This window comes from Pleurodeles waltl, chromosome 4_2 (genome assembly GCF_031143425.1).
Source record: "Pleurodeles waltl isolate 20211129_DDA chromosome 4_2, aPleWal1.hap1.20221129, whole genome shotgun sequence".
Lineage (NCBI taxonomy): Eukaryota > Metazoa > Chordata > Amphibia > Caudata > Salamandridae > Pleurodeles > Pleurodeles waltl.
In genome coordinates, this window is record NC_090443.1 from 693,838,495 (window position 1) to 693,866,319 (window position 27,825).

A 27,825-nucleotide genomic window follows, 5' to 3' on the forward strand; every position below is an offset into this window, starting at 1 on the left:
GGAGATCTGTGTTCAATATGAGGATAAAGCAGGGTAGGTCCACCACATATATGTTAAAGCAGCATCTGGGGCACAACATGGGGGACATTCTGAGGACACCGCAGAGTACATTGAATGTAGTCTGTGTGGTGTGAGATATGCTCTGTGGAATATGATATAATGAATAAATTTAAACTGGGAGTTGTAGGATATTTTCTCAGGATATTTGAAAAGAAAGGCCTATTTCTTGTCTCGAAGCTGCCGGCTAAGGTCATACTCCCATTTGACTTGTAGGGGAGTTAGTGATATTGATAGTTTTTCCCAGAGACCGCTGTACAGCTATTAGATTAAGTGTCTACCGTGGCCCATGGTATCCATTGCCTGTACGAAGTTGTGCATAAGGGGTTCAGCACCATCAGGAGCCCAGTGTTGTTTACCATATCGTGTAATACTAGTGTGTGTCAAAAACAAGGAATCCATTAAGTTCTGGGTGTTAATAAAGTCTATATGGCTCAATAGGGTGTTGTCACTAAATAGTGCCCCAACTGTTGTGACTCCGTCTCGGTCCCAGGGGTGCAGTTTTCTCACTGTAAGTATAGCAGCTGTAATGGGGAGTCCCAATACGGGTATGTTTGGAGCTTATGGTGTTGTCGATGAGGTGTATCTTATGGCCACTCTCCAGTATGTGAGAGTGACATGCAGCAACAGAGGGAAGGGGGTATGGCGGAGGCAGAGCAGATCATGCTGTGTAGCTTGCCCTGATCTAACATAGCCTTTGTGTAGCCTATTTCTTGGTCCAAACTCAAGATCTTGTACTCTGTACTTAGTAAAGACAGTGATCTCTAGGAGGACATATCTGTTGGGTCTTTACCCAGTTACGGAACAGAGGTTACCAAGGCCTGTCTGGTAGTAGGAGATAGTGTGTCCTCTTCCAAGGAGGACCGCTCCAATTGTGGGATCAGTCGATTAGTATAAGTGGCATAGAATTCAATAAGGAGGCCATCTGTTCCTGGAGTTTTATTGCATGCTAGGTTTTTAATGGTCTTTATTGGCCTCATGGATCTCAACAGCAGTCAGTGGGGCTCTGAGAGTCTCTCTATCTGTGGCGTGTCAGTGGCAGTGGCAATGTCGGTCCCTGTAAGAAAGCGTGCCTGGAAGCTGGCTGAGGGAGGAGCCGGGTACAAGTCTGCATAAAAATCGTGGAACGCTGTGTTTATTTCTAGCCGTGTATTAGCGCTGATGCTTTGGGGAGTGATAATATTGAGGACAGGAGTTGGTGGGGGGGTCTCTCTACCAATTTGGACAAGGAGCGTACCAGATTTGTCTGCCTCCCTGTGCAAATACTGCACCTAAGGAGCTCTGTGTGATCAACACTGGCTGCTTGTAATTCTGAGGAACGCAATGCATTGGTTGCTGCTGCCCTCTCCAGAGGGCCCAAGCTATCGTCAACGCAAGCAAGTTTGTGGGGGGCCCTCTGATGGGCACCCACTATCGAGCCAGTAGCGGTCCCTTTTATCACCACTTTTAACAGTCCCACTCCACAAATGGAGAGGAAGCCATATTAGCCTTTTCTGTGAAATAAGTATCTACTGCGGTAGCCAGTGTGTCTCGGAATGCTCCATCCTCCAAGAGCCGTGGCTGCAGATGACAGGTGTCGGTACCCAGCCTCAGGACAGTGTCACCTCTAATGGGTTATAATCAGATAGGGTTTTCCTAGGTATGTTGCGTGTGTTATGTGGGTTTGGAGTGATGTGGTGCATAGGATGAAGACAAGTCGTGCATGCAGTGCATGCGGGGGAGAAAAAAATATATATTTGCACATGCTCTCATTAAGGTTACACCAAACATCTGATAATGTTCAGCCCTGTACCCGACGCTGTAAGTCTCTGGCTTGTTGGACTGAGCCACAGCCCGGCAGGGTGTGTGTGCGCGATTCAGGTCTACGTCAAGGACTGCATTGAAGTCCCCACCCAGGATCCAGGGGTATTGCATCCAATCTGCCAGGACGGTGGACAAGTGGAATACATCCTGTTGGCATATATGCTTCCCAGCACTACAGGCATCACATCTAGAGTACCTCAGAGGAGGGCGTAGTGGTCATGCGCATCAATTTTAGTATCTCGAGCTGTAAATGTGACCTCAGAGTGATCCACTGTGCAGTCCCTGCTCAAAGGCAGAGTACGTGGTATCAAACAGTTGACCTCCCCATTTTGTATACCATTTGAGTGCTTCATGAGTGATCAGATGAGTCTCCTGCAAGCACACCATGTAGGCTTGTCGGTGGTGTAGTTGGGCAAGTATCCTGAGTTGTTTATGTATGGATCCCATAACTCAGACATTCCCGGTGAATAGGTTATAGTGGCATACAACAGACATTTCCACTTAACGTGTGAAAGTACAAGAGATCATACATGTGCCAACAAAGAGTATCATGATACATATACAACATTCAGGTCGATGTCCCATTAACATAAACAGTATTAACCACCAATACAAGGCCCATCGAGAAAGACTTGTTTGACCAAACCTGTAAAGAAAAACATGCAAACAACATAACATTTCATGCAATCGCCTGTGGGGTGCATAGCCTTTGGTCCACAACCTTGCAGGACTGAACTGAGTAGGTTCTGTAGTAGCTGGAGTATAGCGAGGCCCAGGATCCTGCATCCAAATAATGCTAAATGTATCTTGATAAAGGGGACAAAGCAGGCACCCAATGTATGCATAGTCCTCACACTAGGGTATCTTCACTAACATGCTTTCAAGGAGACCAAGCTTCCCCTCTCCCTCCGCAATCAAGGAGCTTCCCTGGTAATGGTGCTTATAAGTTCTTTATCTTCAGTTCGTTAGCTGTTTGTGGGGTGCTGCTCTCCAAGTCAGAATTTGAAGTAGGGCAAGATGCAATGTACTTAAAAAGTAGGGCATGTACTTTTAAGTTTTACAAATCCTTGTAGTAAAAAAGCTCTTGAATTTGTTTTTGACTACTTCAAGGCCTTTCTTTCCTATAGGATAACATTAGAGTTGCCTTATTGCATTTTAGAAGTTCAATTTCCAAATAGAGAGAACTCCTTCAAGTATGGTGTCTCTGGAATAACAATTTAGAATCCTAATTTATGGTGAAGTCGGATTTTAAATTGCAATTCTGAAAATGTCACTTTGAAAAAATTGGCATTTTCTTCACATAGCCATTTGGTGCCCACAGTCTGTCTCTGGTCATATGACTGGGTCTAGTTAGCAGCTCGGCTTGATATAAGACTCCTAGACAGCCACACACAATGGGAGCTTGTGTGTGATTTGATGGGCCATCCCAGGCAGCATGGGAGGGAGAAGCTGGACATAGCCTCACTTACACCTGAATAGGATGTGTCCTGTCCGCACACAATGGGCCTAATGACCCTGCACTGTCACTCCAGCCAGCTTGGAGCCAGGAAAGGCAGGGAATTCTTTGTCACTACCACATATCCACAGTTGGAGTTTTAGACCTTCTGGTGCTATTTTTCAAATTCAGTATCTTCAGTGCTACTAATTAGATTTTTGTTGTTTTGGTCTTGTTTTATTTATTAAAACCTACTCTATTTTTTAACACTGTTGTGGGCTCCCTTTATGGTGTGTTTTTACTGTTCCTTTTTTTAAATGTTGCACAAATACTTTACACATTGCCTCTAAGTTAAGGCTGACAGCTTTGTGCCAAGCTACCAGCGGGTTGAACACAGGTTAATTTGGGGTTTGCTTCTGCCTTACCCTGACAAGGTTTGTGGATGCTGCTTGACCGGTGCTTACACCCCTGTCAACTAACAACCCATTTTTTTACAGTAATATTTTGGGATTGTTGAGGAATGCCACTTCTACCAACATTGAAGTAGAGTTAATCCTTTTAATTTTGTAGTCAAAAATTGTTTTCGTGTTTAAATCAGTTATTTAAACTGTTTCCTATCATTTGCACATTTTCTGTTTTGGAAAAGCACACACATGGATGTACCACTATGCAATTTGAGACTCTAAAGTTTCTTCGTCAGGCGTTTTTTATTCTGTGGTAAAAATGGAGTCTTCTTTCTTAAAGTATGACAGTTGAATATAAAGAAATTAATATAATTTTGAATTCCAAATAAAGACAATCCAAATTAACCTACAGTACAACATATTGCTTGATGAGTCATAAAACTAATATAATCATTACAAAAGATAAGTGCATAACTGTGGTTGAAGGAAATGATAGATTTTGTTTTCCATCTGAACCACATTTGTGTATCAAAATTGTCTAATGTAACAATACAGTTAAAATAATTTGAAACATTTCCACAGGCAGCACAGACACACAATGACAAAGGAAGAATGTATTGTTCTCATAATTACAGTAATGTAATCAGGGAGGATGTGGTTCAATAAAGGGTGCAGAGCGATGCCAATTCCCAGTACATAATACAAATTATGTTGTGTATTCAATAAAAAGACTACGTGCACTTTACCATGTAAGATTAACAAGAAGTAAAGCAAAAATGGGGAAAACACAAATCTGATATAACAAATGTAAATATTACATCTCATGTATAGCTATTAATATCAAGCAAAAGGGTAAGTGAACTGTGAAACACATGCCCTAACATAAAGATATTTCACCAATGTTTATGGAATAGCTAAGTAATAGCACTGCAGTTCACTCTGTATTTGGTAGATTTAAAACACTGATTACTAGCAAGTAGTAACTAGGAGGCCCAGGATTGCAAGCAGCAGCAATTACAATCCTTGGCAGTCACTAATTAACATCCAAGAACATGTATCTAGGATAAATGTGATCTCTCTCTGAAGAACAACTAAACCAATTGTGTGGCTTATTTTTTGAAACACCTAAAAACAGTCATCTTGAGAAAGCCTTTCACATCTAACAAGTAACAATGATATTAGACGTGTGTCTTACTAACGTACCTGACACCAGCTGTCCTCTAATCATGGGTGTACAAGTTGGTTGACCCATGTAAACCACTAATGTGACTCACTAAATTGAGCTTTTGACTTTGTCATCACTTTGCCAGCAGTTGCAGCGGCTGCCAAACTATATGACTGTCCGAAAATAAGACAAATTCAATAAATTAATGTCAATCTGGTGAATCTGTATTACCTTAATTTCTACCACTAGCTTCATTTTGGTATTGTCCAGTTTTCTTCTAAGTTGGTCAATCTCCTGTTGTTTTGTGGTGACTTGGATAATCAAGGTATTCTAGAAAGGAAGAAAAGGAAGTGCTTTATACAATATACACAGCTGAGATTTCAATTTTTAGTCAGATATTAGACACATTTGATTTCCCTTCCAATAAGGTGTTTTGGACAGTTAAATATATGAGATTAAATTATCTTTATAACGCACATTCCCTCTTTTTTATTAATATACATGAGGTTGATGACAGAGATGTTTACTACATTTCAAGATCATTATTTCAGACTTATCTTTTCCTGCCATTGTATGAGCAATTTTTTCTACCCACCATCCCCATGTCTTCCATCACACTTTCTCTGACCTTCTGACAGATCTTTTTTCTATTGTCTTCCATTGGCTTCAGAGAAGTCTGAAAACAGGCATTTCACTGTGTGCATTACTGCTGGCCAATCATATCTGGCTATGGGGGATCAATTTCTACTTATTTGCACTGAAGACACACAACTCACTGCTGGGGTCCCTGCTCCTTCTAACTCTCATCCTTTGAGGAGAGCTCCACATGCCATCAAAGAAGGCACCCAGTGTAACCATCACACTTTATGATGGCCAATCTTTGAAACCCCCAAATAAATTATTTAATTACAACTATTTTTTAATCACCTGTGCAAAATATGTGTCATTTTCAATCTGGTGCTGCTGGCCTATTGGATCACACATGCACTTCTAGGGGTTATCCAGCCTTGCAGACCGTTGGTCAGCATCTGTCACTCCCCACCATGCAGCTCCACCAGTGTGCTGCTACGCCTTGCGTTGCTCTGCGAGCTCTGCGAGCTCTGCTGCTGTGAGTTCAAGGCCCTCTTCTACCCCGCAGGCTCCCGCCTGCACCTCTTCTCTGGTAGTCCAGTGGTAAGCCTCTGTCTGGCTCTGTCTTCTTTCTGCTTATTCTGCTTTTGCCTTTGATTTCTACCTTTTGTCTCTTATTTCTGCTTTTTGCTATTTATTCTGCTTTGCCTTTGCTTCCCCCCCCTTCTGCCACTCCTCTCCCTTCCCGCCCCTGCCACTGCTTCGCTCCTGCAGCCCCCCTCTCAGATTCACTTTTCCCATCTCCCACCTCACCAGCCCCTCCCACCTCACTTTCCTTCTTAATGGTGGCCGCTGTGCGGCCGCACCACTGGTACGCCAAAGGCAAGTCCAATTACAACCATCTGCGCCTGGACCACGCCCACCGCCACAGACCCTGGTTCCCACACCATCCAAAGGTACGACTCCAGCACTCTCCACGCCCTCACCACTGGATCTCTCAATAGCCGAGGTCCGTGAGACAATGCTATTGAGATGACATTTGCTATTTTTCCATCGATTGCAAGTCCTGATGATGGTCTCACTGACATCCGCTATCAAGACCAAAATGTCGACGTGCTACCTAACTCATCTTTAAATTCTCCAATGTGGAGTCCTGGATCAACACTGCATGAATAATTCTTGTGAACATTCTTATTCAGTGGGTTATTGTTACATGGACATATGGTTTGATGACAATATTGATAACATTAGACCTACCATGTTCTGCTTCTGCCACAGACACTCAAGTCAAAACAATCGACCCTGAGCCTCCTATCAGCCTAAATCTCTAGGTAATCAGCCTTCTCTGGCCCACTGTCAGTCAGACGAAATAATCCGCTCCCCGACCCTACTATGCACTAGTCATTTTGCTTTGCTGGCCAACCCTAACAAGGAGAACCCCCCACCCTTAACTTCAAATAAAGCTGTTGATAATACGAGCTCGGAGGACCTTATAGAGTTGGTCAGCACCTTGAGGAACGAACTTGACATCTTAAAATCTGCGGTACAGACCCTGTGCCATAAAGTAATGGAAATTCGGAAAGCAAAAAGCTACTCACCCCAAAGAACTTCTGAGTCACAGCCCACGCACCATGTAAGACTGTCTAGCTGTCAACAAATATTAGTTAATCTGGCAGAGGGGGAATTAGGCAGATGCCTAAACACTAATAGCTCTAGGCCTAATACTTTGCCATCGGGGCCATTTACAAATAGGGTTGATTGTGATCACGTAGGAGAAGGGAGTCCTTTAACCCTAAAACCTTGGCCGCACATTATCAGAGGTGGACGCCCCTTAGCCTTGAACCCTAGAAGACCCATTCCCTCTCTTCTAAACAATGTTAGACATACACAGCATACACACCAGCCAGGTGGGCCCAGATTCATCAGTCTGCAAATACTTTACTGGCACCTGACATATTTTTTATGATTAATGCTCCAAGACTAAAGGCGAACCAGAGGGAGAACACATATTTCTGAAATAATAACGTGACTCGCTGGATTCATTCCCCATGGAATTCTCTTTCATTAATTCAGTCTTATATTGTGAATGCAAAGCTCCTGCCTAGTCACACTCATGATCTTGACTCTATTAAGCTGTATTTGAGAAACCATATCATAGCCAATGGGTTACTAGCATTGGGTGCCCAAACATTACCACCTTATGGTTCCAATATACAATTTAAGAGTGCTGTGCGCCCCCCTACGATTCACAGCTGTCTAGAAATCATTTCCTAGCTGTTGTTCATAACCCTCATTGTGACTTAACCAGAGCAAATGCCTTACCCCACTCAGCCCCCTCAGAAGCGAAGTGCCTCGTACATTCCCTTCTCAATGTGATTGATTGATTGTACTCTGCTAAGACCACTAATGAACGTAATGGTACTTTCTGGCCTTGTCCCTGGCCCAATGTTCCTGGAACTGAGCGTTTGAATTATATGTATATCAATTCCTGTGATCCTCCCTTACAGCATCCCACTTTGCACTGTAATATTACTTACAGTATATATATATATTACTTATCCTGTATCCCAAAAGGCCACTATACTTGTCCAATGTAAATTATAATAGTTGTCTTCATGTACCCCTTCAAAAGAGCCCTATCCCATTGTGGAAGGACAGTTGCCGCTGCTTCTATTATTTTCCTGGAACATCACATGTGTAGGAAACTCCTTGACCCAGACTGGGGTGCCTATATTAATATAGTACTTTTGCAGGAGACGTGGGCTTTGGAGAAAAACCTAACTACAGCCTAGGAGCAGTTCCATCTAAAACCAGCTGCCCTTCTGATGGCCTCCTCATTTGGGTTAAAAATATGCCAAACATATCCATAACAAAACTGGAGATTGATAGCAATGACATTCTAGGCTTATCTATAAGGGGAAGCAATGGCAGCAAATTAGATTTATGCAACATGTACAATTGTACAGGTCAAAGAAATAAAGAATCACCTACGCTAAAAATGTTTGCCCACCAACTCTCTGATAGAATGGGTAGTGCACCTCTTTTAATTACCAGAGATTTTAACACAACATTTGAGCCCTTAGATGGCATAGCACCAGCCGCTGAATTAGAGGATGCAGCCAGAGGTATATCACGACTGGAGAGAGAACCTTTACTTTCATGGGCAGCCTCTGCCATGCAGCTACATTCGATTACCCAGTATCGGCCAGCGAGCCTATAACAGGACATTCGCATCTGGTAGGCACTGTACCCCTACTTTGTACGGGGTGCCAGCCAGAGAAGAAAAGAATATATGATTCTTGACATTGATCTCTGGCTGGAAGCATCAGACATTGAAATTCTGTCCAGATCAGTTAGTTATCATAAAGCCCTTAAGCTATCATTAAAAGGCAATCTCCTGAGGAATATACATGACCTGAGCGCCCAATCAGTGATGACTCTAACTGTGGGGAATAACAGGAAATCCACTAAAGCTATGCCTTAATACTGATCTATTATTACCAATATATAATACTTTCACTAGTATTTTTGAACCCCTTATTGAGCACCAATTGGATACAGCTTGATCTCCACGACGATCTATTTGAGGCCCTGCACCATTTATGCTCAAAGAAACATATAAGGATAAAATGGCCTGTTTACCAGTCTCCCCCTTGGTATTCCAAGGAGTGTCGTATGGCCAAAGGAGTGTTAATCAAGGCCGTCAATCAGGGGACTACTTGCGAAGTAATCAGCATAGCTCACAAAAAAATATAAACAAATTATATCTTTCACCAAACAGAACTGGAGCGACTTAAGTTGGTTAGCCTTGGTCGAAGCATCGAAAAATAACAACTTTCCTTTTGGCACATATTCACACATGGAAGTCTCAAAACATATGTCTCTACAGGACTGTTTGTGCAACTATCACAGTGGGTAGAACACTTCACGATTATGTATGTTCCAACTAGACCAGGGACAGGTGTAGAAATGGCAGTAGTACGCGCCTCAGCGGTTCAAACCAACAATGGTCCTTCTGTACATTTGAAGACGCACTTAAGGCCATCCAGTCCCTGAAACCTGGAAAGGCACTGAGCCCAGATACAGTCCTAGGCAAATTGTACCAGTCAGAACTAGCCATATGGGGTCCCTACATAAATGCTTTGACAAATGGGATCATGGCAGGAGAGAAAATTCCTAACTCATGGCATCGTGCCAAGATAATCCCACTGTTCAAAAAAGGGGACAGAACATCCCCTAACAACTACCGGCCCATTAGCTTAATTGATAACCTCCAGAAGGTGTTCTGCCATCAAGTTCTTGCCAAACTTTTTAACTTGATTGACAAGGCCAGCACTCTATCCCTTCTTCAGGCAGGCTTTTACTCTTTGGTGAGCACAGCTGATGAGATCTTCAGACAATCTCATTGTCTCGAAATTTCTTCGGCTCCACAGGGACCATTTGATTTGGCCTTTGTCGACATTAAGGCAGCCTTTGACTTGGACCCTAGACAGCAATTGTGGTCCACCTGCGCATCAATGGGAATTAGGTCTACACCGCTAGATTTGCTCACTAGACTACATGAGAATAACTTTGTGGAAGAAAGGGGGGGTTTGGAGGTGAGCTGACCGACTGAATGACAGTTCAACATGGGGTGTCCCAGGGATGTGCTCTCCATCCCAGCTTTGTTCTCTTGTATATAAATGATGTTAACCATCTTAGTGCTTGCGTTCACGTCTCCCCCAGGCTGGGTGGATGTTGTACCCAAGCGCTGCTACTTGCAGATGACACCCTCCTGCTATCTTGTACTCCTTCTGGGCTCCAAAATCTGGCTAATGTATTAGACGATTTTTGTGATCTCTGAGGCCCAGAATTAAACATCACACAGTTCTCTGACACCTGACATTCTCTGCAGTGGGTGCATGGAACTCACGTTTGCTGCGCTGACACCGCATTTAAAAGCCTGTACATCGGGTTTCTCAAGTACTGGTGATAAGATCCTAGCTGATTCTATCAGGTGAGACCTTGACGACGTAAGTATGGCATCGCTGATGGGATCCTCCATGAAGGATGGCTCTTATTGACACTTACCAACTATTTCTACCTCCTTTAAATGCAGTGTAAGACTACAGGCTGGCCTCATCATCAAGATACCTATGAAACACAAAATGTGCTTGTATATGTACGTAATGCCATTTTTACACATATGTTTGTATTGTCCTTTGTGGATGTTCACCCAAAGGGGTTCTGATCAACATATGTACTAGATGTGCTCAACTGGTCCTACGTTCACATAATTTTGAGGAACCTTTTAAATGAATGGGCAAAATAATAATAGGGTGCAATTTTTTAACCACCATAGCCTCACTAATTTTGTTGCCTAGCGCGCAGCCCTTACCATGTGCCCTCCACTCTGGTAGGCTATTTTCTCCTTTATGTTTGACATATTTTGGAATGAAACACACCAAGTTAGGTGTATGGTTTCTTAGTGTGCATGCAGAGTGTATGAAGTAATAACTTCGAAAAAAAGGGGGGTAAGAGGAGGATTGGTCGGTCCAGTGTACGTCCTCCCAATCCAGTACTAATATGATATGGTACACTGTTCCGAAATCGAAAGGAGAGGAGAAAGAGAAAGAGTCCTGTTAATCAGGAGCAATGGTCCTCACACACCAAATCTGGTGTCATGCTTCATCATAGGACAGCTCCTCGTCAGACCGGCGCTGCAATGTCTGACGGGCACCCCCCTAGGGGGGGGCTCTTTGCCGGAGATCTTTTTGAATATACTCGATGATGCCACGGAGCCAAAATATGGGTCCGAGAGAGGAGAAAATGTATGAAAAAAGAGAATAATAAAATTGGCTCAGATCCCTCACCTAATAGTTTATTATTTGCTGTTGGGAAATGGTCAAGATTAAAAAGAAATCAAGGGAGTGAAACTAAAGACAATGCTTGAACACCCACACAAGATCAATCAAAGAAATTGAGGAGGACGGAAAAGGTCCGACACTTCTCAATATGCGGTCGACATGTTTCGCGTCGTTGCTGGTCCAACAGGATCCCGTGACGCTTCTTCAGGACCTAATTTAATTATAGATTTTCTCCACAAGAAAAAACCAAAAACAGAATACTTATACTTCTGTTGACTAACGTTCACAGTCAAGACGTCATCAGTCACTTAACAGGACTAAAGCAGACTGGGTTTCCTTTCCTATCAGTCGCCCTAAGTATGGGAACCAAAAAAGAGAGCTAAAATTAGCTCAGTATATCATCGCTTCACCAGTATTCAAGGGCGACGAGTACAGGTTAATGCAGAAAAAGGGGAGTGACAAAAATAGTGCAACACTCAGTGATCAAGTGGTTGTAGGCACACCATGCTGGTAACATATAAAGTTGCTTACCATCTCAATTTAGAGAATAGGCTTCATGGGATATCGCTGGCCCATCACCCGGTACACAGTAAATCTGATGGTAAGAGAACATGTGCCAAAAAAGGAAAAAAGGGGGGGCATCATATTATAGTTATATACTCGTCATAAAAGTCCGAGGTACAAATGGTTAGAGATAAGCCAACCAAGTTGGGAAAATGTAGGACTGACAATAAGGTGGAATTCAAAAGTCGTATTTACATATGACTCACTTTAAGTCTAATACACATACATCATAGACGCAGCAAGAAACAGAAAAAAAAAAAAAAAAAAAAAAAAAAAAAAAAAACAGTCATCAATTCTGTGTGAATGTTCATAAATCTCCCCAACATCACGTATATTGTAGGGCATGTAGCCAATTTCGTTTGAGTAAAGAGATACTTCATCCTAAAAACACACTAAGAGATGTGTCAAAGGTCAAAAGTAAAGTGGCACATTAGAGGGATAAAGATATGGGGGTATGTCGTGGCCCAGGAATGATCATACCTTTATATAACACACCGTAGTAAATTTGAAGAAAAACAAAGACTAGGACCGAAGGAGTGCAATCTGTAAGACTGCGGCCGTATCGTTAGGTATAGAGCATGGGGTCCCTGGCCTGGAAACATCATAGCGTTCGAAAAAGATGCCGTGGTAAAGTTTCTGCAAGAAAAGTAGAGTGGTGCACTTACTTGCGCGGTTACCGGTTTTGTCTGCAGCACCTACCCGGGGGTCGCGTTCCCGAACATATGCGGAACGGAAGGCTGCTGGTATAAATAATACGCGCGTAGAGCGCGTGTCCATTAATTAGGGAATCAGTTGCCAAGTAACGTTCTCGTCACTGGCAGGCCTCTACGGAAATCGAAGAAGGACTTTAAAATCGGGACGCGAAGAGAGCACTCTATGTGCGGCGGCCATCTTAAAGTGATGTAGGGATTGGAAATAGTTTGGTTACGACTATCAGGAGGTGCCAAAAAACAGTTGTAGATCAGATTAGTCGTACTAATATCATTAGTCCAGAGAGTCTAATTCAAATCTTATCCAATAGGAGTGAAAAGAAGATGACCAACAGGCAAGACCTTCTAAAAGTGGTTGTAAGAAGGGCAGAGAAGTGTATATATGAAATAAATAAAAAACAAAAAACAGAAAGCCAAGTTGGTTCCTATTTGGAAAGGTGGAACCAGGGAATGTCATCGTTTAGTCCCTGTTGGTGGGTATGGAGTCTATATACCCAGCGTTGTTCAAGCTCAAATAACGGTCGGGTACCTGGTGTGTCGCAAGTCTGTAATACCACACATCGGATGTCGTCTGGTGTGTGGTTAAGTTCAATAAAATGTATACTAAGTTTGGTAGTAGTACGTCCACACCGAATGTTACTACGGTGTTCATTTACCCTAATCTTTACAGGTCGTGTGGTCATCCCTACGTATCTAAGATTGCATGGACAGGTGATAAGGTAAACACAATTGCGGGTGTTGCAGTTAGTATGTTTCATCAGATGCCATGTTAAAAATGGCTCTAACTTTAAGATGTCTGTGCGTATAGTGAGAGCGCAGACGTTGCAATTCCCACATGGAAAATGACCTTTAACTGGGGGGAGATCCCATAAAGATTTCTGTCTGTTTGAGGTGGTGGTGGGTCTGGGTCGGGTGTGTACCAGCATGTCTTTTATGTTTGCGGTCCTTTTAAATGCAAACACAGGCTTGGGAATATTTTCGCCCCCACTGCAGAGGACCGGCCATCTTTTATTGATTATCTTCTTAATTGTGTTAGAAAGTGGAGTAAATGTCGATACACAGGTAAGTTTGTTATCCGTAGATTTAGGGTTAAGTTGTAATAATGAGTCCCTATTACTATACTTAGCTCGTTTGTAAGCTGTTTTGATGACTCTCTCAGGGTAATGGCGGTCATGTAGTTTAGCCTGTAGTTCAGAGGCTTGAGTGTTAAATAGTCGTACATCACTACAGTTTCGTCTGAGACGTAAAAACTGTCCAAAGGGTAAATTCTCTCTCAGTGCTTTAGGATGGTGACTCTCGTATAATAATAGGCTGTTCCGATCAGTAGTTTTATGAAAGGTGCGGGTACTCAATCGACCTTCCTCTATGCTGATTAATAAATCTAGGAAGGGGATCTCTGTAGTAGATACAGAGGAAGTGAAGTTGAGGAAGGGGTCTAGACTATTTACCCAAGCCGAGAACGCATCTACTACATCAATAGGGCCATGCCAAATGACAAGGATGTCGTCTATATAGCGGCGCCACAACTTGATATTGGCGGAGAAGGGGTTGGACTCAGGTAGGATGAAACGTTTCTCAAAGTCGTACATGTACAAACATGCTAAGCTAGGGGCAAAAGTACTACCCATCGAGGTTCCGCGGATTTGATGGAAAAGTTTATCCTCAAACCGGAAAAAGTTACGAGTCATAGCCAAACTAGCACAGTGCATGATAAAATGGACAGGTGTTGTGAATTCTGAACTAGTAGATAAGAGGGATGATTCAACTACCTCCAGTGTAGCCACTTGGGGGATGTTTGTGTATAAAGCCTCAACATCAAGTGTGATCAGGGCATCAACACGCACTGTAGAATTTATAGTTTCAATCAGGTTAAGAACATCTGTAGTGTCTCTCAGGTAAGTGGTTGATTGTTGTACAAGAGGTCGTAGGAAATGGTCACAAAATATCGAAAGTGGTTCGAGGATGGACCCAATCCCTGAGACTATAGGGCGTCCTGGTGGAGGGGAAATGCCCTTGTGAATTTTGGGGAGGCAGTAGAAATAAGGGATACGAGGGTCCTCTGTATCCAGAAATTCTGCTTCCTTTTGGGATATCCAAGCGTTGTTAACGGCTTCCTCTATCATCCCACGTATCTCAGTTTGCAACGGTCCCGTTGGATCCTGATCAACAAGGGCATAATAGGTAGAGTCGCCGAGAAGGCGAAGACATTCCTGTCTGTAATCTTCAGTATTCATCACAACAATGGCGCCTCCTTTGTCAGCTGGTTTAATAGTAATATTGGAATCAGCTGCTAGAGCTCGGAGTGCCTCATTCTCGATTCTGGACAGGTTAGTAAATCTATGTTGTGGTCGTAGGTTTTCGATGTCAGAAGTGACTGATTTCTCGAAAGCCTGAACCTCGCAAGGCATGGTGGAGAGAGGAGGTATGAATTGGGAAGGCTTTTTGAGGCCCGAGTCTAATGGAGAATCGACAGTAGGTTTGTCTTTAAAGAAAAATTGGAGGCGTATTTTCCTGAAGAACCGAGACATTTCGCATTGTAAACGAAAAGAGTCGTCCTTTGGAGTGGGGACATACCCCAGTCCTTTGTTTAATACCTTGGTTTCATCAGGGGAGAGGAGTCTGGAGGACAAATTAACCACTAGGTCTTTGTTGAGGGGGTCTTGCCCTGGCTCCTCGTGACCATCTGTGGTTCCTCCTGAGACCAGTGGACTCGTCTTCCTCTTCCTCGTCTTCTGCCTCTTCCTCTGCCCCTGCCTCGGCCTAAAAAAGGCATATAAGGTGGCATTGGACGGGGTTGGTAAAAAGGAAAAGGTTGTTGCCATGTCATTGGATGACCAGGATGATATTGTGGATAATTAAAATAAGGTTGGGGTCTGTCATCATCCGTGCTCCATCCATCAGAGGATGAGCTGTGGCTATATTTACGGGGTTTCCTACCAGAGGTGGAGGAGTCATCTGATGAGACAGATGGGGTCTCCATCGTGTAATCATCTCTAATGTATGGGTAGATCTTCTCTCTATTAAACCTGTTGATATCTTTTTGTAACTTGGTGATCTTCTGTTGAGTCAAGAACTCTTTGGTTTCGTTAAGATCAGTGTTGATTTCTGCTAATCGGCTCTTAAATGCTGCTATAGAGATTGAGGTTTTGAGTGTATTCTCTATGAAAGTGATCTGAATCGCTATAGACTCTGCTAGTCGTCTAGATGTATTGATAATAAGGACTAGCCAGTCCCGGGTGCATTTCCATGCTATCTGAGCCCAGTCCTTCCTAAAGGCAAGGTCTTGTAGGAAGATCCTGGGCATATTTGATACCAGTAGTCCATTTGGAGCTATATTAGCTCTCAAGTATTCGGTCATAATAGTCCCATGCAGGACTGTTTTGACCAGGTCACGTTTGAGTGAAGACAGTTTATCCCATTCTTCTTTGGTGGGACCAGAAGGTCCTGCACCATCATTAACCAAAATGGAGGGAGTCTGCAGAATAGCAGACACAATGTCATCGTCAAAGCTGAGACCTTGAAAATTATCCATATTAATGATCTCAGAGAAATTAGCAAATAAACAACCCCACAGCGAACCCGCTGTGCTAAATACTTCGGAAAAAAAGGGGGGTAAGAGGAGGATTGGTCGGTCCAGTGTACGTCCTCCCAATCCAGTACTAATATGATATGGTACACTGTTCCGAAATCGAAAGGAGAGGAGAAAGAGAAAGAGTCCTGTTAATCAGGAGCAATGGTCCTCACACACCAAATCTGGTGTCATGCTTCATCATAGGACAGCTCCTCGTCAGACCTGCATGGGACTATTATGACCGAATACTTGAGAGCTAATATAGCTCCAAATGGACTACTGGTATCAAATATGCCCAGGATCTTCCTACAAGACCTTGCCTTTAGGAAGGACTGGGCTCAGATAGCATGGAAATGCACCCGGGACTGGCTAGTCCTTATTATCAATACATCTAGACGACTAGCAGAGTCTATAGCGATTCAGATCACTTTCATAGAGAATACACTCAAAACCTCAATCTCTATAGCAGCATTTAAGAGCCGATTAGCAGAAATCAACACTGATCTTAACGAAACCAAAGAGTTCTTGACTCAACAGAAGATCACCAAGTTACAAAAAGATATCAACAGGTTTAATAGAGAGAAGATCTACCCATACATTAGAGATGATTACACGATGGAGACCCCATCTGTCTCATCAGATGACTCCTCCACCTCTGGTAGGAAACCCCGTAAATATAGCCACAGCTCATCCTCTGATGGATGGAGCACGGATGATGACAGACCCCAACCTTATTTTAATTATCCACAATATCATCCTGGTCATCCAATGACATGGCAACAACCTTTTCCTTTTTACCAACCCCGTCCAATGCCACCTTATATGCCTTTTTTAGGCCGAGGCAGGGGCAGAGGAAGAGGCAGAAGACGAGGAAGAGGAAGACGAGTCCACTGGTCTCAGGAGGAACCACAGATGGTCACGAGGAGCCAGGGCAAGACCCCCTCAACAAAGACCTAGTGGTTAATTTGTCCTCCAGACTCCTCTCCCCTGATGAAACCAAGGTATTAAACAAAGGACTGGGGTATGTCCCCACTCCAAAGGACGACTCTTTTCGTTTACAATGCGAAATGTCTCGGTTCTTCAGGAAAATACGCCTCCAATTTTTCTTTAAAGACAAACCTACTGTCGATTCTCCATTAGACTCGGGCCTCAAAAAGCCTTCCCAATTCATACCTCCTCTCTCCACCATGCCTTGCGAGGTTCAGGCTTTCGAGAAATCAGTCACTTCTGACATCGAAAACCTACGACCACAACATAGATTTACTAACCTGTCCAGAATCGAGAATGAGGCACTCCGAGCTCTAGCAGCTGATTCCAATATTACTATTAAACCAGCTGACAAAGGAGGCGCCATTGTTGTGATGAATACTGAAGATTACAGACAGGAATGTCTTCGCCTTCTCGGCGACTCTACCTATTATGCCCTTGTTGATCAGGATCCAACGGGACCGTTGCAAACTGAGATACGTGGGATGATAGAGGAAGCCGTTAACAACGCTTGGATATCCCAAAAGGAAGCAGAATTTCTGGATACAGAGGACCCTCGTATCCCTTATTTCTACTGCCTCCCCAAAATTCACAAGGGCATTTCCCCTCCACCAGGACGCCCTATAGTCTCAGGGATTGGGTCCATCCTCGAACCACTTTCGATATTTTGTGACCATTTCCTACGACCTCTTGTACAACAATCAACCACTTACCTGAGAGACACTACAGATGTTCTTAACCTGATTGAAACTATAAATTCTACAGTGCGTGTTGATGCCCTGATCACACTTGATGTTGAGGCTTTATACACAAACATCCCCCAAGTGGCTACACTGGAGGTAGTTGAATCATCCCTCTTATCTACTAGTTCAGAATTCACAACACCTGTCCATTTTATCATGCACTGTGCTAGTTTGGCTATGACTCGTAACTTTTTCCGGTTTGAGGATAAACTTTTCCATCAAATCCGCGGAACCTCGATGGGTAGTACTTTTGCCCCTAGCTTAGCATGTTTGTACATGTACGACTTTGAGAAACGTTTCATCCTACCTGAGTCCAACCCCTTCTCCGCCAATATCAAGTTGTGGCGCCGCTATATAGACGACATCCTTGTCATTTGGCATGGCCCTATTGATGTAGTAGATGCGTTCTCGGCTTGGGTAAATAGTCTAGACCCCTTCCTCAACTTCACTTCCTCTGTATCTACTACAGAGATCCCCTTCCTAGATTTATTAATCAGCATAGAGGAAGGTCGATTGAGTACCCGCACCTTTCATAAAACTACTGATCGGAACAGCCTATTATTATACGAGAGTCACCATCCTAAAGCACTGAGAGAGAATTTACCCTTTGGACAGTTTTTACGTCTCAGACGAAACTGTAGTGATGTACGACTATTTAACACTCAAGCCTCTGAACTACAGGCTAAACTACATGACCGCCATTACCCTGAGAGAGTCATCAAAACAGCTTACAAACGAGCTAAGTATAGTAATAGGGACTCATTATTACAACTTAACCCTAAATCTACGGATAACAAACTTACCTGTGTATCGACATTTACTCCACTTTCTAACACAATTAAGAAGATAATCAATAAAAGATGGCCGGTCCTCTGCAGTGGGGGCGAAAATATTCCCAAGCCTGTGTTTGCATTTAAAAGGACCGCAAACATAAAAGACATGCTGGTACACACCCGACCCAGACCCACCACCACCTCAAACAGACAGAAATCTTTATGGGATCTCCCCCCAGTTAAAGGTCATTTTCCATGTGGGAATTGCAACGTCTGCGCTCTCACTATACGCACAGACATCTTAAAGTTAGAGCCATTTTTAACATGGCATCTGATGAAACATACTAACTGCAACACCCGCAATTGTGTTTACCTTATCACCTGTCCATGCAATCTTAGATACGTAGGGATGACCACACGACCTGTAAAGATTAGGGTAAATGAACACCGTAGTAACATTCGGTGTGGACGTACTACTACCAAACTTAGTATACATTTTATTGAACTTAACCACACACCAGACGACATCCGATGGGTGGTATTACAGACTTGCGACACACCAGGTACCCGACCGTTATTTGAGCTTGAACAACGCTGGGTATATAGACTCCATACCCACCAACAGGGACTAAACGATGACATTCCCTGGTTCCACCTTTCCAAATAGGAACCAACTTGGCTTTCTGTTTTTTGTTTTTTATTTATTTCATATATACACTTCTCTGCCCTTCTTACAACCACTTTTAGAAGGTCTTGCCTGTTGGTCATCTTCTTTTCACTCCTATTGGATAAGATTTGAATTAGACTCTCTGGACTAATGATATTAGTACGACTAATCTGATCTACAACTGTTTTTTGGCACCTCCTGATAGTCGTAACCAAACTATTTCCAATCCCTACATCACTTTAAGATGGCCGCCGCACATAGAGTGCTCTCTTCGCGTCCCGATTTTAAAGTCCTTCTTCGATTTCCGTAGAGGCCTGCCAGTGACGAGAACGTTACTTGGCAACTGATTCCCTAATTAATGGACACGCGCTCTACGCGCGTATTATTTATACCAGCAGCCTTCCGTTCCGCATATGTTCGGGAACGCGACCCCCGGGTAGGTGCTGCAGACAAAACCGGTAACCGCGCAAGTAAGTGCACCACTCTACTTTTCTTGCAGAAACTTTACCACGGCATCTTTTTCGAACGCTATGATGTTTCCAGGCCAGGGACCCCATGCTCTATACCTAACGATACGGCCGCAGTCTTACAGATTGCACTCCTTCGGTCCTAGTCTTTGTTTTTCTTCAAATTTACTACGGTGTGTTATATAAAGGTATGATCATTCCTGGGCCACGACATACCCCCATATCTTTATCCCTCTAATGTGCCACTTTACTTTTGACCTTTGACACATCTCTTAGTGTGTTTTTAGGATGAAGTATCTCTTTACTCAAACGAAATTGGCTACATGCCCTACAATATACGTGATGTTGGGGAGATTTATGAACATTCACACAGAATTGATGACTGTTTTTTTTTTTTTTTCTGTTTCTTGCTGCGTCTATGATGTATGTGTATTAGACTTAAAGTGAGTCATATGTAAATACGACTTTTGAATTCCACCTTATTGTCAGTCCTACATTTTCCCAACTTGGTTGGCTTATCTCTAACCATTTGTACCTCGGACTTTTATGACGAGTATATAACTATAATATGATGCCCCCCCTTTTTTCCTTTTTTGGCACATGTTCTCTTACCATCAGATTTACTGTGTACCGGGTGATGGGCCAGCGATATCCCATGAAGCCTATTCTCTAAATTGAGATGGTAAGCAACTTTATATGTTACCAGCATGGTGTGCCTACAACCACTTGATCACTGAGTGTTGCACTATTTTTGTCACTCCCCTTTTTCTGCATTAACCTGTACTCGTCGCCCTTGAATACTGGTGAAGCGATGATATACTGAGCTAATTTTAGCTCTCTTTTTTGTTTCCCATACTTAGGGCGACTGATAGGAAAGGAAACCCAGTCTGCTTTAGTCCTGTTAAGTGACTGATGACGTCTTGACTGTGAACGTTAGTCAACAGAAGTATAAGTATTCTGTTTTTGGTTTTTTCTTGTGGAGAAAATCTATAATTAAATTAGGTCCTGAAGAAGCGTCACGGGATCCTGTTGGACCAGCAACGACGCGAAACATGTCGACCGCATATTGAGAAGTGTCGGACCTTTTCCGTCCTCCTCAATTTCTTTGATTGATCTTGTGTGGGTGTTCAAGCATTGTCTTTAGTTTCACTCCCTTGATTTCTTTTTAATCTTGACCATTTCCCAACAGCAAATAATAAACTATTAGGTGAGGGATCTGAGCCAATTTTATTATTCTCTTTTTTCATACATTTTCTCCTCTCTCGGACCCATATTTTGGCCCCGTGGCATCATCGAGTATATTCAAAAAGATCTCCGGCAAAGAGCCCCCCCCTAGGGGGGTGCCCGTCAGACATTGCAGCGCCGGTCTGACGAGGAGCTGTCCTATGATGAAGCATGACACCAGATTTGGTGTGTGAGGACCATTGCTCCTGATTAACAGGACTCTTTCTCTTTCTCCTCTCCTTTCGATTATGAAGTAATAACACCTTGCCCTTATATTTAGGCGTGGTCTTAGGGAGTGAGATACATGGTCCTGATGAAAGCCACAGGAAAGGTGGCAGAAACATGTCGAATTAGAAAGAAAGTAGGGGCAATAAACCCATGTTTTCACTTTCTACCTTTGCCTTCCTGAATTTTAATTGTGTTGCCTAGAGGACAGAATAAAACATAGGTTTTTCTACCAGTCAGGTATTTTTTATTTCAGCCTTAAAAAACCCTCTAACTCCTATCTTCCATCATTGGGGTGGATCAAATCCAACACAGTGCTCCCTTGTAACCCATTAATTGCAGCACGCCCTGTTCCCCAGCAGAACAGGAAGAACCCTATAATGAAGCATGCCACAAAGGGACACTCATGGTGGGTGAGGGTTACGCTATAAAAAGCTTTTTGCTTCTTTACCTTGTGGGAAAGTAGCCCATGTGTATGACCAGGGCTCACATTATTTGGTGTACAAAGGTAAGGCATTAGCCTGCTGAGGGCTTGAAGTCAAAATCTCGTTTTTGAAGAGACAATTGATAAGACGGCATGGGAGCCCATGTCAAACAAATCAGAGAGATCTAGTAAGACCAAGGCAGCTGAGCCACATTAGTCTAATATCCTGTTGCTTAGTCTAAATCACATAAGAAGCATTTGTTCCATGGATACTAGACCATCAGATGCTTTGATCTGAATTCCTGTCCTTGCTTTTTCAATATATATTGCTATTTTACAGCCCTTGCTAGTCCTGGCTTGCTAGTTCCTGATTTCCAATTACAGTGCAATACATAAAGGTATAGAGGTCAAGACTCAGGTCAGTTACTTCAATTGACAGTCTGATGCCTGAAGGTCTAGACCTAACACTGCAACAAGAAAGAATAAAAAACAAAATATTCTGTTACATGCTTAGCCATCCCAGAAATGTGTGGTATTGTAGCTTTCCCCTTGAAGTTACTATTTGCTCAGTTATATTAATCAGTCTGACAGCCTGACTTTTGAAAGTGATCTCCCTTTATTCAAGGGTTCTAAACCAAAGAGTTTCTGGCCTCTCTTGGAGTGCCCTTAATTCCAACCAGTAACTCCTTCTGTAAAACCGCAGGATACTTTGGATGATTACTTGCAAAATGGAAATGTTCCACTTAAACAAATCCTAGATATACACTCACATTTCAATCCATTTTTGTAAAGCAAAGGAACCTCAAGTTTAATGGAGTTGATTTAAAGGTGAATTAGTTTTAGGTGTTCTCTTGATTAGGTTTAATTTATATCCATTTTCTCACTGATCAAGCAAAGGCAGGCTACTTCATAAACAATCTAAAATGGACTCACCATAGTTTATGCTATCAGGTTAAAATAATCATTCAAGTTCGGATATTTCTGCTAGATTTGTAGGTCAATTTGGTCAATTTAAATGAATGCTTCATTGGTGTGATGCTGATGCCTCTGCCGAAGAAAGGGAGTGTCATATCTATGAGGTACTAATGGATGGCCTGTCTAGCCAACAAGACTGTTTGCATTGAGATAACACTAATGAAAATTAATTCCACACATAGACCCTGAAAACAGGCAGTATTAGGGAACACTGTTCTGAAGAAAGAGAAACTCATACAAGCTGTATTAATTCATGCATAGATTGCACTAGCAGGGGCATAATGTTCCATCTTGCCCATGGAGCCCTGCTAAATCCTCTCAGGATGAGGATTTAAGGAATTATGGTTAGGAGGCTGGGCAACCACTTTGCTTTCCTTACAAATTGCTAATCAGTTGCTGGGTGCTCCAATCAAACCTGGATAAGTCATGGTTCAACTGAGACAGATAACAAGACTGTAGGTGTACTACAAGCTTTGAATGGGAGAACGTTGTCATCTGGACCAGGCAAGCTAATACATTACTCTCAAGGAATTAACTCATCTGATCTTATCTCTACTCTGACCTATCCTTTGATCTTGGGACTCCTTGAATCTTATGTATCTTGCTATGAGAATCAGTTGTCCCTTCTGGACATTGGGCATCTTGAAAACGAGAGGCCACGAAGCAATGCAATTCTGAAATTGGTGCCTATTGTGGGGCAATTCTAATTATTATCCAATCATCTTGTGTTACTCAGGGTTAGTCTTGCATGCTTTATTCAAATGTAATGATTGTGTTGGTGGGAGAAATGAAATACTGATGTCCTGACGGATGTCCTGGACCCAAGAGGCCTTAGCATAGGGGCCGAAAAATGTTGATGGCAAATTAGGGTCATAGGACCATTATATCCTTATTTCCTATTAAGATATTTTTAACCAATACCGAAACAAACCACTAATAAACAGAAATCTAGGTTGTTTGAGGTATTTTTATCTATACTAGGGACCCTGGTCATGGTAATGTTCAAAGTGCTATCTGGAATATGGTCAAGCCCATCCTGGTTTTTACGGAGCAGGATGAGACCTGGTAATGAAGCATGCCACCACTAGAGTGGATGAGGATCTAACATCAAGAAAAATATGTATTTTTCTTCGGTAATATGAGACAGAGTATCTGATTAGGAAAGGATCACTTCTTGTATAGTCAAAGGATACTCCTGTTTGGCTAGTATTCCTGCAAACCTTCCCAAGAACGTTGAAACAAAATTGCTCTCACAATCCTCCACTTGATGGAGTTCTTGCAGCCCCTCATCCCTATCAAAATAATATACCTCCCTCTGCCAGAGCCAGAACTGGTTTTCCGACCTGCTGGTGTCGGATCTAGAAAGTCTGAGAGAGCCCTGAAAATTAACTGGTGCAGAACGTTCCAGCTCTATCTGGCATTACAAATTAGAAGAGGTCATGTGAAGGATGTCCTTTGTTCTGCCTACAATTCCTGTTCTACTCCCAGGTCACTATTTTCTGCTATCTAACCATCTGCTGGCAACACTCATACCTTTCTGAGCCCAGTAGAAGTAGTCTTTGTTGAGTCCGTGCTCCCAGGAGAAAAGGTGTCTTTAGAAATCTGCTTTATTGTTATTAGCCTTGGCATGCTTTTATCAGGCATTTAAAAGTAGGCGACATCTAAATAAAATTAGGGCCTGATTTAGAACTCGGTGAATGGGTTACTCCATCACAACGGTGATGGATAGCCCATCCACTGAAATCTTAATGCTATAGACTATATTGGGATTTATAGTTCGGCTAACTGGATATCCCTCACCATTCTGATGGAGTAACCCATCCGCTGAGTTCTAAATCAGGCCCTTAATCAGAACGAATTCGAAAAACAAGCTGCAATGGTGCCAATTTTTGCTGTCACTACAGACAGATCACTATGCCACCTCCTGATGTTTCTTGTGATTAAGGGAGCATCAAGTTGCTAATGACAGTGAGGCAAAGAGAAGAGTACCTTGCACTGGTAGTGATATACAAAAATGACATGGACCCTAAAGCCTACCCTCAACATAGTTACATGTGGAACATCACAGGCCACAGCTGCCTTTGGCATGGGTAGCCTCTGGTTGCAATATTGTACGTTTAGTCTCGTATGAACAAAGATGCCTAGAAATGTAACTAACACCAGACGATAAACTTCAACAAAAATGAGTGAGTGCTTTAGTGGCGATCAGTGATACAGGCACAAGCACAGGCATACGTCACAGTCTCGGCGTTGTAAAACTGTGGTCTGTCAATAAACTGACTACCAAAGTTAAACATAGTAGCATTCTTTCTTAGTAGTGATGGCAACAAGGGTGCTTGGCAAACATACTCTGAATAAGTAAATGTAGCTCACAGAACTATACAGGTAATGTTAGGGAGGCTCAGGGTTGGAGATTTGTTAGCGATTCAGAAGGCGCTGGTGCACAAAGCTAGCACAAGGACGAACCCGGAGGCTGCTACAACCCAGTATCAGTCCATATGACAGGGCCACTGTATGAAAGTGACCGTGCCCTAATATTACCGTGGGCAGTTGTAAGACCGAGCAAATTGGTGTTGCTGGGGTTCAGATACCTGGACTAAAGGGTCGAGATGCGCGGTGAACCCCAAAAGTTTAGCACCAAATGTTGTGTATTCCTCTTGCTTGTTGCCTAACTAGGCGGGAAGCCAGCTTAGGTTTTACTATCTCTGGCTGCCATTGGAGCCCTTAAGCTTCCCGTTTACCTTTCCTAATAAAAGTGCAACATATTTTTTCCAGTTAAACTAGTAGGCCTCAGTCTTTTTGCTTGTGCTCTTTATTGGTTTGCAGGCATGTATTCGTGTTCTTCAATGTGTCTGGCTATGGGATATCAGCATTATGTGGAACGAGGCGTGGGTGATTTTAACATAGTGTGGTCATAACCTGCTATATGCAATGCAAAACAAAAGTCGTTCGAAGCAACAAATTAGTTTGATTTTTTTTTACAAATCGCAGGCCTCAAGCACGGGCAGACTTCCTTTGGAGTACTCTGGTGCTGCAAAAAACCTGTAAATGCAAAAACAAATGAAGCAAGATCGGAAAATCAACTGCTGTGAATCAGCAACCACAGGAAACCACGTGATGCTTCTCAATATAGAAGTTGCTCCTCCTGGGCGTGTGTTTTGAAATCATGGCCTGTACACACAGGGCGTAAAGGCCAAGCTTTAGATGCAGGGAGACAATGTACCTTGGATTTTACAGCCAGGGTCGGATGCTTTGACCGCTCTCGGACATCTCTGGCTTCCAGCTGCGTCAGCAGTTTCTGGTAGTACAGTTCCAGTTCTTGCCGCAGTTTGTTTACCTTTTCCTCCAGAAAGGCTGTCATTTTCTTTGTTTCAAAATATTTCTTTTTCCAAGCGTCACGAGCTGAGACAAAAAACAAAACAACATGTATTTGCTGCTGATAAAGGTGACGATATCTTAGTCTAAATGTATTTAGTCCATTTAAAAATTGTACAATACAAGTAAAAAATGTTCCAATTGAATAATGCGCGTTCCGCTTCATCTAGGACTCCGAGTGGAAGTAAAGAATAACTATCAATCTGTCCTCAAGCTAAACCTGAGTGGCCACTGTTATGCCAGCATTTTTTTATGCATGACTTTACTAATCTGCCCAAATTGGGAGCAATTAGAAAGAGCATAACCTACAGTATGATGTCATATTAAAGATCATCACATTTATCTAAGATATTACGTATAAGTAATAAATGCCGCGGCACAAATGGCCTTGAAAAAGTAACATAGCTTGAGTATGCATTACCATCTTTAATACTGAACCTAATGTGATTACAAACATGTAGTGTCCCTAAGGCGAAGTTGCCAATATGTATATTTCTTTTAAGGATGTGAAATTCCCAAAAGGCTGCCCCTGAGCACTTGTGAATGCTGCAGCACGTGTCAGCAACAGAATAAACAGACCGCGTTGCATATATCCAATATAGCACAGATATGCAGTAGCCAGCACTGTGCTCACAAGAGTACTTGCCCCTTGACAAGCCACACACCGACATACAAAAGAACACATTGTCTGCATCGAAGGTGGCCTAGTACTCCATGCATCCAAGAGCACATTGTATGCACAGATATGCTTTGTGTAGTCAAGATTCGCTGTACCTGACAGCCTTCATCGTGTTATCCAACAACACAGCACAATTTAAATCAGTTGTAATTCACCTTTCTCAAACAAAACTCTTCACAATCTCATAAGTACACTAAAGCAACAGCACAGCATCCCCTCCAACATACATCTTAGAACCACACAAGCAAAGTATTTTAACCATACCACACCCTGAAGCACACAACTTCATAGCAATTTACCTGTCTATCAATTGTGTCTAAAATGCGGTTTGAAAAAGAGTGGCCAATGAATAACCAGTGACCCGGCTTATCTGAAAGTGACACGTCCATCTTGCCACTTACCACACTACAACAATTTCTAGTAGGATTACACGTATTTAATTGTTGTATTACTCAGCACGAGTTCTTACTAAACTAGATACTTAAAATCTCTACTAACTGTACATAGCTAAGCGCAGCCACACAACTGTATCACGCACCCTATAAATGGAAACCCCACACTGCACAAAAAGGCGGCCCAGATCAAGATAGCGCAAAGGTGCATTAGGTGTTTTTCTTTTACTGTCCTTAATTTCCATAAAGTGCTTCTCATTAATATGTTTCTATTGACCGAACTCCTTTTCTAGCCCCAAGCATTTGTTTTGTTTGTTTAGGCTGTGGCATTCTGCTATGTCATTCTCTGTTATGTGCTGTGCAATGTAAAAGAGCCACAGTGGAAGAGACCTAAAATGCAAATACCAGGGTGTGAACAAGGAAGTCAATAAAATTAGGAACACCCTGCAAATATTGCTCACCTTAACATGCTCATGACTCAAAAACAAGGTCCATCATGTGGAGGTACAAGGAAACATGTTGATATTGTAAGAAACGTTTAAATAGGTAAATATATGAAAAGACGTGTCCATAGTCAAATTATTAAACATGCGGTTTGCTGTAACAGAGATATGTGAGTCATAGATGCACTGATAAACCTTACAATTTTGAGAAAAAGGTTAAGGGTGATCCACCGTACACAGACAGGTCATGAACAAAATTCCTATGGATTTTCATCTGCTTTGGTCTGGTAACCCACCACTCTGAAAGATTTTTTAACTTCTACCCA

At 42.7% G+C, this 27,825-nt stretch overlaps 1 protein-coding gene across 1 annotated transcript in view; it reads right to left on the reverse strand.

Annotated features, from left to right (window-relative positions):
- Positions 1–27,825, reverse strand: part of SPATA1 (spermatogenesis associated 1) — a 277,801-nt gene that overhangs the window by 16,415 nt on the left and 233,561 nt on the right. Inside the window, exons 10-11 of the mRNA XM_069232296.1 lie at positions 25,834–26,012; positions 5,096–5,194 (exon numbers count right to left, since the gene is read on the reverse strand). Of these exons, the coding sequence (XP_069088397.1) occupies positions 5,096–5,194; positions 25,834–26,012 (278 nt within the window). The remainder of the gene's footprint in view (positions 1–5,095; positions 5,195–25,833; positions 26,013–27,825) is intronic.